At 40.1% G+C, this 12,779-nt stretch overlaps 1 protein-coding gene across 7 annotated transcripts in view; it reads right to left on the bottom strand.

Moving 5' to 3' along the window:
- LCOR (ligand dependent nuclear receptor corepressor) overlaps positions 1-12,779 on the bottom strand; it is a 95,397-nt gene that overhangs the window by 61,141 nt on the left and 21,477 nt on the right. For 6 of the 7 annotated variants that reach the window (XM_054163808.1, XM_054163810.1, XM_054163803.1 and 3 more), the window contains exons 2-3: positions 1,267-1,332; positions 767-846 (exon numbers count right to left, since the gene is read on the bottom strand). In XM_054163808.1, the coding sequence (XP_054019783.1) occupies positions 767-846; positions 1,267-1,332 (146 nt within the window). The remainder of the gene's footprint in view (positions 1-766; positions 847-1,266; positions 1,333-12,779) is intronic. The other variant, XM_054163805.1, reaches the window with a different exon arrangement.

Here is a 12,779-nt window from a genome sequence, read left to right as displayed (position 1 = left end):
TCCATGCATTGTTTTACATTGTGCAGGAAGAAGTAGTAGTTATGAGTTCCAGCAATGATGTTTTGCCAAGAGAGATGAGACTTCCTTCCCATGCCACAGAACAATCATTATTTCAACACATGGGCTGGCCAACAAGCACACATAGCACGGTAGCCTTTGTTTCACATACAGCTATAATCTCATTAAGAAAACAAACTGCAAGTTTATTATGTTGGCAAAGCTGAATTGCCCATGTTTTAAGGCTCTGACTTGGTTATAAACAAGCAGAGTACAAAATCTACCACACATATGAGCCCTTTAATAAAGGGATATGGCCTGCGGGGAAAGAGATTCCAAGATACAGAACAAGACTCTAGGTTGTTAAAATGGACCACATTTCCATACTAAAGATAAGCCCTGTATCTGACTGCACTAAACATGCACAAGCCACAGCCTGGCTCCCTTGGGAAGGGTTTCATGATCCCAACAAGCTCTCCTGTGAAGAATTCAAAAAAACCCAAGCCAAACAAAAAAACCACCACAAAGAAAATACCATTAACAGGGAAAAAAAAAAATCATCTGCATCACATACTACAAAGACAAAGTTGCAGAGAAGAGGCAAGTCTGCTCATTAACTTGCATTATTTTAATTCAGAAAGCCTTTTTCTGAAGGAGGGAAAAGAGGCAGGAGGTTGCAGAATTTCTATGTTCAGTTAACTAGGAGCATCAAACTCCCTCCCTTTGTCCCTCCCCTACACCTACTAGCTTCACACATCTGCATTGTTACCTTCACTTTTTCTCTTCTCAGGCAGCAGAAAAGACAATTTTCATCAAAAGACCAATCAGAAACACCTTCAGGCTCACAGTCTGTAAATCAGAGGAATAGCAAATTACTTCATATTCATAAACCATGGCACAACTGGAGCCCAAAAGAGAAATGCCGAACGAAGTACCTGTTTCACAACATTCTTGCCTGCATTCTGCAGAGGCAGGCTTCGTTTCGGCCATTTTTGTGCATCCCCAGATCACCAAACCGTACACATTTTATCCGAGCACAACAAATCTGTTTTCCCGAGCCCTGCCAAATGCACTCCCAGCCACATCAAGATGAACGCACACTCATTAGTAATTTTAGCCAATATGAAACTAACTGTGAGCACTGCCTGGGGGAGGGGGGGGAAGAAAAAGCACAAATCACCACGGTAACACACATTTTCTAGAGGCAGAGCTGGGGCTGCTTCTTTCATTAGAAATGCAGAACAAGATACAAACAGAGAGATTGAATACCTTTAAACAAACTGAGATCTTTTAATAATCCAGGTCCAAACAGGCCTTCTAGAATACTTTCAAACCCTAAAAGCAAATGAAAGAATTGTTAGCTTTCTAGATCAAGTACGTCACCGCAAGAATATTCACAATAGCAGTTCTATATTTATCTGTTCCAAGAACAGAGCTCAACGTGTTTTCTCTAAGTATGACAAGATGCATGGGTCAATCGGGATGACTGAATTACTAACAAATCACACAGCACAATCGTGAGCCCACCGACCCCCCCCCCCCCCCCTCCCCCCCATACTGTTCTGAATAGGTAGGTCAAAACCAAAGAACATTACGACATTGAAATAAACCATTTTGAAAAGAAAACGGTAAGCTGCAGGTTCAACAACCTGACCAGGTCATTTCTGTATGAAAAGAAACGACCTTGCTTAAGCCTCCAAACTGGAACAAGGTACACAAGTTCCCGATTGAAAAAGTTGTGCTCTTCCCTACGAGTGGCATTCAGCTCCTCTTCTCAATTTCTACAAATGTTAGGAACAGCGTTTCCTGAAGAGTTACAGGTGTGAGGAAGCAAAATTGGAAGGAAAGGGATTCAGCAGTGCCGTGCCACTAAGGAACCGAATTCCAATCGCAGATCTGCATCTAAGATACACAGTCCGATTTACTTCAATGCCATGATTTACACCCCGATTGAAATAAAGCTGAGCGAGTTCAGTTTATTCCAAAGGCAGGAAAACCTTTACCAAAATTCCTGACAGTATTTGGACACTTTAAACCAGTATTACATTAAACCCCAGATGACATTAAAATCCACAGAACTATTAACTACACAGCACTGTGAGAAGACAGGTTAGCAGAGTGAACATGAGAAGTACAAAGGCTACTTTAAGAGGGACAGACAAATTCCACCTCCTTATAAAAATGCATTCCAAATATGACCATAAAATTCAAGACTACAAAGTACTGCATTTTTTTTTCCCCCCACCATTAATAATAATTTTGCTTTGCAGGTTTAATATCAGTTTGCATATAGCTAGGGGCAGCCTCTCCTACTTGCCTGAATCTTTGAGATCACAGAAAGAAAAAAAAGAGGGGAAATAAAAAAGGAAGGGGGGGCCAAAAATACCCAAAAAAGAAAAACCACACACCACACAAAAAAAAAAAAAAATCCCAAATTAAGGTTTCAAATTTACAGAAACTTGCCTGGGTGAACTGGGGGCAGATAAACTACCTGAAGTACTCCCTTTTAAAAACTATTCAAAATCTAAATGATCACATGCTATGAAGGAAATCAATTATTACATTGTAAAAGGACAATAACTTAAAATAACAACAGAATTACTATAGAAGTTCTCTTTTGGACAGCAGTTTTCAAAAGGAAAGGGCAAATAGCATCACATCCCTCTGGGTGTCAGCAAGAGTGCCAGCGAACTAGCATCTTTAGATATCAAATTGCAGAACCCTACAGAATTTGCAGCCTGCAACACTACTTAGATGGCCAAAGCATTGCTGGGGTAAAACACCAGCCTTGATCTCACACCTCTCAGAGGCTGATATTGAAAAATCTCATTTCAGAAGGCACCAGGAAGAAAAGAAAAACAAACAAACAACAACAGAAAAACCCAACAACACAAAGGCGAAATAGTGAGGTGAAATAACAGTCAAGAGTAAAGAGAAACAAGGGAGAGATCAGAAAACAAGGTGGAAAAGGAGAAACTGGAAAAAACATCCCATGGAACAGCACCTTGTCAGGCAGAGAAGTAGCACTGCCTCCAAAAAAAGCCAATTCAGGCTTCAGGAAGTGGCAGGAACAGTGGGAAAGGGACGACCAACCTGACCTAGAAGAAAAATAGGAGAATCAGGGTATTGACCCATAGGTTTACAACACTGACTGTTTTATGGGTAGTGACCTCTCAGAATTTGTATCTGAAATGAAACCTTAAAGAAATCAGCTAACCAGCCTCATCTCTTTGTTTAAAAAAAGTATATTACATATACAAATAAAAATCAGAAAAGCTCAAAATTTTACTCAAACTCACCACTCTTAAAATAGTAACTGCCAATGACTCATGCTCCACAGTTTGCCATGCATGCAATTGCACACTGAAGTCCCTGCCAAGTTTTACAGCTTGGATATTGTACAATCATAGTTTGCTAGCCCACTGTTCTCAGTGATGCTAATGCCACTCGGGTTTTATTAATATTAAATATTGGATTTAGCAGTTGCATAGCAACAGCAGAACATCCTATGTGCAATGCTTGACATTAAAAAAGGCAAATAAGGGAAGTATGAATGCATTAAAAAATTATACTGCAAAACTGCCACAGAGCCCTGTTCTTCCCCCCCCAAAAATACAAAGTGCAACGCAGTAAATACATATAAGCCCTATAACGTTAAGTATTCAGTCATTTGGGACTCCAAAAGAGCAACTCTGTACAGTTCATCATGCATAATACATTGAAAACAAAATCTTGAAAAAGAAGCTGCCTACTTTTTATAGTATTTTTTCTCTCCATTGTCACTGCTCTTAGAAGCTTGAAAAGAACATTTCTTTTCCCACCGATTGTCCTTTTCCATTTGGCAGATGATATTTTCCTGCATTTCAAATGGAACAGAAATTAACATGGCTGCCTCTACTAAATTCCTGTTTTTCTATACTTTCATCATCTATATTTCAGTCTCTGACAGTTCACAGCAGCTGAAGAGCCGGGCCAGTGGAAAAATTGCAGGAGTAAGAGAATTAGGAAAGAGGAAAAGGGATGAAGATCTGACTATTTCAGAGATAGTTCTCTCAGATACGTTCCTCGCAATGAAAGCAGCCAAACATTTAACCCTTATGATGTTACTGGTGACCTATATAAGCAAAGACACTTTTTGGGTATTAGTCTAATAATTGAGACAAAAAGTTTAATTTTTTTCTCCTTAAATACAGTATTTATAACATGTAAACCATCTCTATCTCAGAGGGTAAAAAAAAAAATAGCAGAAAAAATATCCCAGAAAGAACAAAGAGAACTCCTCCCACTGAAGCAAGGGTGGAGTAACTTTCTTAATGCAGAGATTGTTACACACTACTATTTGACAGCTCTTAGTTCTAAAGGTAAAGCGGTATTTAAGAAACATCCTCTAAAATGTCCTCTAACACATATTAAGAGTATGGATCTGCCATTTTAATGCTAAGAGGAACAAGCACAGAACTTAGAACTAGAAAAAAAAGCAGCAGCTGACCATGATGGTTTTGACATGGTCAAATTTCACTAGTTTTGTCTCTGCACTGAAACTATTTTATTCCATTTCCCGTGCCGCCCCCCAGCATTTTTATCCTCCCCTCTGTAGCCAAATAGCTTAACTCATGAATTTAAACCGAAACTACAGTTAGTTGGTTAACAGTTTAGGACAACAGTTTAACAACACAGATTAATGTCAAACTTTGCAAAAAAAAAATAAAACCCAGACTAGACCAAAAAAAGGCAACACCACAAAACAAACCACAATCCAGACAGATCCTCATATCATCTTTTGCCTTAAAACTGAGAGCACTTAAAATGATAAAGTAGCTCCCAGGCTTCTGGAGGTAACACTACTGGAGATGTCAATAGGCCAAGAGAGGACCTTACTGGCTGATCTCTAGCAATATGGATCAGCCAAAGACACATTCCCCTTTAAAAATCAGGAATGCAAGACCTTCAGGAGACAGGGATGCATTTCTAAACTGCCACTGACACAGAGCCTAGCATTTCAAACTATGTTTTTTACCCTGTGTGACAGCACAGCTCACACACATCCTTTAATACTCACTACATAATTCAGGCCTACACACATATCTGGTCAAAGCAGTAAAGTGTGTACCAACTAGAAGTCAAATAATTTTGGGAGGGGGGAGAAAGCTACAATTAGTCTTTATTATTACAGAAATTGTTAAAGAACTCTAAAGAAATCAACTTAGTAAGGGCCTTGAAGGGGGAAAATTAAACACTACACACACAGTGAGCCACTCTTTGTAACACCAATTTGTAAAAGAGTTCTCAATAGATTAAACAAATACTAGCCAGGGCAGTAGTGAGGTGTAATAGATATTGTAGGCCAACTGCAATAGAAAATAAGTCAATTGAGCCCCTGGCTTTTGTTTATAGTAAACAATCAGTCTAATGCACAGCAATTTGCACTTTAAAAGGGCAACTTCAAAAAAGCTGGAAATTGAGTCCAATCAATTAAGACAAGAGTTGTCTACTTCTTTTGTTTAACGTCTTAACTACTTCAGAAGTTTTTTACTAGAAAGCCTCAAAGTAATATCATGGGGGGGGGGGGGGGGGGGGGGGAAGAGGAAATCTGACCCATCCATTTAAAAAATTAATTAAAAAAAAAAAAGAAAGAAAGAAAAATTAAATTAAAACCAACCCCCCCAAAACCCTCCTAAACCACATGGCAACTAAGAATGAAAGCACAAAGAGGAGATGAAAGGTTGGAAGAAGAGTAAGGAGATTCAGAAGAAATGTCACAACAGAGCAAAGAGACGCACAAAACTTTAAAGTAAGCAAAGATAAGAAAAGGCAGCATCTATGCTTATTATCTTTAACCAAAAAAATAGATCTGTAAGAATACAGTAGTCTATTAACACTCCATAGAATGGCATACAATCATTCAACAAAATCTGTCAGTGGTGTTACTTAACATTTCTAAGTTAACTGTTTCAAAATGCTGTGGAGATGACTGTTTTTCCCCCTGGGAGTTACTCAAAACACATCTGCAGCAATGACTAATTTCAGAAAGTCTTTGCATATCAAGAAAGTTCCAATGGGCTGGGAAAAAAAAAACCAATCATGTATAAAATAAGCCCTTTGTAGTGTCAAAATATTAAGCAGATAAGAACTTAGTGAAGGTTTTCAAAACCAAGGAACAGCTCCAAGTACTAGAGGCATTAATAGCACAAATTGTCTCAGTCAACAGGGGCTTAAAAAAATTATCATCATCTTATTAGGCTTGCATGAAAAGAAAATTTTGATTAACAACAGTAACAGGTTTGATATACTATTTTTAGATTTACATAACATTTTTGGGCTGGCACAATCCATTTTGACTCAAACCAGCCAAGAGAAAAATAATAAACTTATACCAAAACAAATCAAAAACAACCCCCCCCCAAACAATACAAACAAAAAAACCCAAACAACCAAACTCCCCTGCCCCCCAAAAAGAGAAAAACAAACACAAAACCCACACACCTGCCAAAAAAAACCCAACCAACCAACCAAAACCCCCCAACAAACAAAAAACTCAAACCTAACAGAATTTCTCCAAATACACAGAAAACAGATTGAAAATCAGTTAACAGGAACGTTGGTGTCAGTGAGAAACCGCTGCTAGTGAGGTCCACCAGGTACAGGTTCTTGGCTTTATGCCACTGAACACCTTAGCTGGTGACTTGGAAGAAAGCAGGCACTACATTTGCAGGAGATAAAAGCAGGAAGAGCAGTAAATAACAAAAGGCCCAAGTCACCAAGGCTGCTTACCAAAGCAGTGTAATTAAACACTACTTTGAAAAGGGGGCAGAAGGGAACGGAGATAGCCACAAACCACACATTCAGGAACAGGAAAAACAGATTCTCAAAGACATAGCCAGATCCAGCAGCTGAAATTGAAAGCTGCTCAAACTCGGGCATAAGGCACTCAGTTCTTAAAAGGGTCCAACTGAAAACTCAAGACATGGCACTCCAGGACCAGATCAACGCTTAACCTACCCTAGGATTGTGGAGGTGTTCAGGAAAGCGTGGGCTGGCTGCTGAGATCTATTCCCCTTGTACTTTCCCCCAGCGCTAACATTCATCACGTTAGGAGTCTCATTAACTAGTAGGAAGCAAGAGCCACCACCACCACATCAGGTTTTTATTGGATTTCTCATGCCTAGATTTTCCGGTCAAGATTGGATATATTTATCCACAGCCATGGGATTTGAAGCAGGAATTAATTCAGAAAAATCCTACAGTCTATCTGTAACTCGGGAATTCTGTCTCTTTCAGAACAAAAATCTATTAAACTTGAATGTTTCAGTCACAGGCAGCTTAATAGAAAAGCAGGACCAAGCAACAAGGGAGGGGGAAGAAAAGAGTCACAGGACAGTTATTAATATGCACCAAGTCTCAGGACACGCATAAAATTACAACTTGTGAACATTCTTCTATCCATGCAACAAAATAAAAGAAACTCCCATCCACCTGTGATAAGAGATCTTGTTACCTGAATGGAGCCAAATTAAGTACCCCAAGCAGACATTCAACCAACTTTGACGGAGCTTCCTAGGGAACAAAGGAAAAGCTGTGTGCACCTTCAGCTATTTTTGCCAAAGTTCATGCTTCCATATTCTTGTTAATGAAACTGCACTGCTCAGGGATTTACTGCATACATCCCCACTCTGGGGACAGCAGATGTCTTAGTAAAGCCAAGGACTTTCTGAGGACCTTAAATATCAATAACCAGGCTCTGTAAGAGCAATACAAACACAGGCCTACAGAACTAGGAACATAAAAATAGGTACTGTTTAAAAGAACAGGCATAACCAAGTCCTATGTAGCAGTATGTAGCTCTTCTATAGCTTTTTTCATCAACATCTAACGTTCCCAAGACAAAATACATGGTACCACCTGCTGAGGTGCCTAAACTGGCCCTTGGAGTTTAACAGGGAAACAAAACAAACAAAAGCAAGCCCCAAACACAACCAACCAGAAAAAAAACTAAAACAAAACCAAAAAATCCTTTGGCTTTAGACTAAAGCTTTATTCACTGTAGAACAGCAACTCCAGGGGAGAAGTTTGAAGCAATCAGGAAGCCAACAAGGTGCATGTTCTGTCAAACAGCCATTTCACTGCTGCAGCACTGTACCACAGCAATAAGCTGAGAAATCAGAAAAAGGGGCAAAACCATCTACTATGGCAGCAGACAAGCACTGTTGATAGAAGTGCTCCTGAGCATCCATCCTGCAAGACTTCATTAAAATTCCACTACTGGTCTGTAATTTTAATAAAGAAGCAGCAGCTGCAGCAGGCCATCCTCAATCTTCTCTCCAAGCATCCCTCTCAACCATGCAATAGCTTTTCCTCCAAGACTTTAAGCACATTTTCTCTGATGTTGTATCAAACTTGCAGCAAGGTACTTAAAAGTTCATGAGCTAAGTATGACAGAAAATCAGCTGCAAATCTAACTACAGTACTGTAACACACCTGCCTTCACAACAGAAAAGAGCTCTGTCAAGTCCCCTAAGAGAGGGTAGATCTCTCCTGGCTACAGGGGAGAAGGGAGAGGCAAAGAGAATGAGTTATCAGGCTGTTTCACAGCACACAAAATGAAAATAGGTCTCCCCATTCTACTTTAGCACTTCAGCTGGCAGATTATCTCACTGTTTGCAATGGGAAAGTCACCCCCAAAACCCAGAAATGACAAATGATAAAGTGTGTTGCCAGAGTACAGGGTACAGCGAAACAAAAGGCTTAATATGAACCACCTCCTGTACCCCCTTCCCATGAGGAGTACTTTTTGTGTGTGATTCAGTATCAAGAAGAGAATTCCACAAAGGCCTGCAACCGTCTTATCTCTAATCAAAAGCCTCAGCAGCAGAATTCAAGAAAAGCCAAGGAGACTGCAATGGCTGTCTCAACATCACCTCAAGACACAGAAATTGCTCTGGCAGACTGAGCCGTAATCTTCATGTGGATTTGCGGGGGAGGGAAGATCCTCCGATTTGTAGCTACCGCATCACTAATCTGGAGAGTTGCTCAGGTCAGGGGGTCTGGGCTTCTGTTTTACATTTTAACTCAAGATCAGGAGGGTTTACTGTATGACTCTCTGGTTTTCCTCACAGCCAGTCACCACCAACGCAGAATCTGACTGCAATCTTCTCATGTCAATAGTTGCATTTTATTGCTTTAGAAAATAAACCAGAAAACACAGACATCACAGAACGGCAAAGAATGACAGCAGAAGAGCTTCAGTAACTGCCAGCTTGCTACAAATCCTTAAAATCTAGGTTTTGCTTAATTTCAGAAAAATATCTAAATGGTAAAAACAAAAAAACCCAAAAGCAAACACACACCCCCCCCCCCCCCAACACAACAAAACCAAACCCATAAACATCAAAACCCAAACAACAAATCCAAGTGGTAATTATTTTTCAGTATCTCAGTTCAAAGGCAGTGCCCTTATTTGTTCAACCTCCAGATCTGGAGATCCAGCAGGCAGCCCAGTTCAACTTTCAGGGAGTAGAAGAAACAATAACAACTAGCCTAGAAAGTTTATGAACAGACTAGAATAGGCAAATAACCCAAGAACAAGAAGAGTGCTCAGTAGCACAAAACTTCATGGGACAAAAGAGTTTTTATATAGACACCCTAACATTTCTTAAACTTGAGGCAATTTTTCCCCATACCCAAACAGTGCTGCATTATTGATTGCAGAAAAACAGAAACCTTGAAACCTTTCTCCTGGTGGAGACAACCTGTTAATGCTTCACTGTCAAGCAAAGTTAAGATGACATTAATTAACCACCAGTGCTTATCCCCATACCCCATCCTCCCACAGCACAAGCATAAGAATAGCCTTGCAATAAACAGAATTGATCTGCCTGGAAAACACCTCCCATGGACGAGACTGGATTTCCAACGGCATCAATTCACTGCTCCACTTTCTTTTGTGGCCACAGTAACGCTCACGCTACAGATCAGAGTCAGGTGTGCTGTCAGGAACAACTTGTCACAATTAAGTATAGTAGAGGCCCAAGCCAATTTAAACCAAAGAGGAACTCTTCCTCTGCCACTGAAGCTGTGTATGTAGAAGCACAGGACACCAGTGATTTCTACTGCAGCCTCAAGAGATATGTATTGGTATGGGGAACAAGTGCACTAGAGGTGTGTGTTAAAATGGCTAATATATATCAGCTCTAGTTCATACTCCACAGCAGTCCTGTTTGAGGAGGGTTAGTCTCCCCAGCAAATCAGTCCTGCCCTACATAATTCTGTCTGCAACACACAGCCACCTGCTGAACCCAGACTAGCTGAAACAATTTGGCTAAAAACCAGCCCAGAAAAGGCAGGTACAAGCTGATGAAACCATTTAAATACAGACTGCCACCAGAAAAAGCATCTGCCAAACCACAGCTTTAATCTAACAAGCACTTGGAGTGACTCAGTTTCAGCTCCTTTATCACAGGGGGTCAGTTATATCATCATTCATTACTGAACTAACTCAATACATAACCATCATCTTTTTGGATCTCAAGTTACTCCTTCCACCACCTCTAGAGAAACTGTCAAATTTAGACAGAAATCTGCAAAGGGGAATGAAAATGTTACATAGTTGTATCACCCATCACTGAAAATCTGATGATCAAACAGCATAGCCCTATGAAAGTTTATTGAATGTTTCTTCAGAGATGAAAATACTGAGCTTACCTTTAAGGTAAAAGCTGCCAAGAGCCTTCTCTCTGTTACTGTGATTGTAAAGTCTGTCTCATTTAAAATAAACTTCCATCATAAGCCACTACATAACTGCCCCAGTGAAGACTATGCCTTCTGACTCCAGATAGCTAACAGCATCCTGTAAAATCCTATGCTAGGAAAAGATACATTTGTGAATCCACAACACGGGTGTAATTGCAAAGGGAGCACAATTAAGCCTAACAGTCCCCTCCAGCTTTATGGTTATTTGCACAACAGTATCAAGAGCACAACGGTACAGAGTAAGCACAACGACAACTCTGGCATACAGCTGGGAAGATGTAACTGCACTACTATGGTTACGCTTGTGCCAACAGAATTAAATGCTAGCACAAATCTTCTTACTTATCCTCCATTCACATTTTGGCCTATGCACTAAGGAAGCTGCAAGCGATGATACTCTGAAATCAGAGAGGCAGAAGCACAGCTGCTGACAACTTTGTAACAAAAGATTACAGCAGCACAACAATTTGGTGCTGAAATAAGCTGGGGGAACTGAAATCGCCAGATGTGATGGAGCATTACTCAGTGGAGAGAAGGAACAGTGAACCTTCTTACGAAGCAACCAACCAATGAAACAACCACCCACCCCAAACCAAACGATACATACAGGGAAGAAATTTTCAGTAAACTGCTGAAAGATAGCTGACCTGTGGATTTAATGGACATTTTCCCCAAGAGCAAGTAACCGATAAATCTCTCTCACTTCTGATGTCATGTAACGCATGTCATCACTTCATGTGGCAAACCCTTGATGGTACAAATCTTTTAGCTTCAGATATACATCATCAATTCCATAACATATGCCTGCAGATGTCCTTCCCAGGAGACATGCAGAGTTTCATTAAGGTCTTTTTTGTCCAACTAGAACTCAGGTTACACCAAGACTTTCTTAATCCTCGACAGCAAACCAGACAGAAGAAAGGCTGCTTAACATCTGGCATTTCTATTCACACACTTCTCACTAGCAATACAAACAACTGCACAGAAGTGCACACAGAGGAGAAAACAAACAAACAAAACAAATTAACAACAACCAACCTAACCCAACCCAAAACAAATGTAATTTTTGCTTGCCTTATTTCTAGGCAGAAACAATTTCCTGGCCTAGTCCAGTTACATCATAGGAAAATGCAGCAGGACCAGGGACAGCTTAAACAGCAACACTGCTGAAATTGAGACCTGTTTGACTTTCTTGCTTGTGCTCTCAGACTGCCTTTCCCATATTCAGTTTTAAGACAGACATCTGAATCAGAGCTGAAGATCATAGTCAGAAAAAAATCCATTGGGATTTGTTTGATGCTGAAATAACATGAAGGAGACTGTCTCCTGCAACGACCATTCATGATTTCCAAGTTATGCCCAAGTTTCTGGTAGCTTCAGTGAATATTTACTATTTAACATTTTGTACTTAACTGAGTTACATACAGCATCATCTTTAAATCTCCCTCAGGCCAAGCAGCTCTGTGGAGCTTTTTGACACTGTCCCATCTTCTCCATCTCATCTATTCCAGACCTTCTAAAATTCCTGAAGCACAGCACATTATTTGCCTTTCATAATTAAGGAAGCCAAACATTCAATCACCTGTGCTTTGGTTGATGCCTCGCCCTACTCCCTCACAACTTGCTTTCAGCCTAGTTGAAGTTCTTTGCTTGAAAGCACGTGTGACCTGAATTTGAGAGAATACAGCAGTCCCAAACTTCCTGCACACTGAATTGCTCAATGTCATTGAATTACAGCTATCTCAGTAAATCTCAGTAATGAACATCAAACTGTTAAAAAGAGAAACATCTGGAGATCAGCCTTTTAGAAGTGCCAGCTTTGCTTGAGTTTTACAGTTGGTATCTCAATAAAAAGATCTTAGCAAATTTGTTACCACCTTGGGTCTATTTAAAGACTGAAGCCTCATTTAGGATGCTTCATATATCTGGAACCAATTCTAATTGAAGAAACATGGGAGAACACTCAGCCTTCTAAGAAACTACCTACCACAGGTCCTTTGTTGAAAATCAGAGGTAAATGTTCCAGGTAAGCTATA

The sequence above is a fragment of the Dryobates pubescens genome, chromosome 8 (genome assembly GCF_014839835.1).
Source record: "Dryobates pubescens isolate bDryPub1 chromosome 8, bDryPub1.pri, whole genome shotgun sequence".
In the NCBI taxonomy this organism is placed as follows: domain Eukaryota; kingdom Metazoa; phylum Chordata; class Aves; order Piciformes; family Picidae; genus Dryobates; species Dryobates pubescens.
Note: the sequence above shows the minus strand (reverse complement) of the source record. Positions and strands in the feature narration are given on the sequence as shown.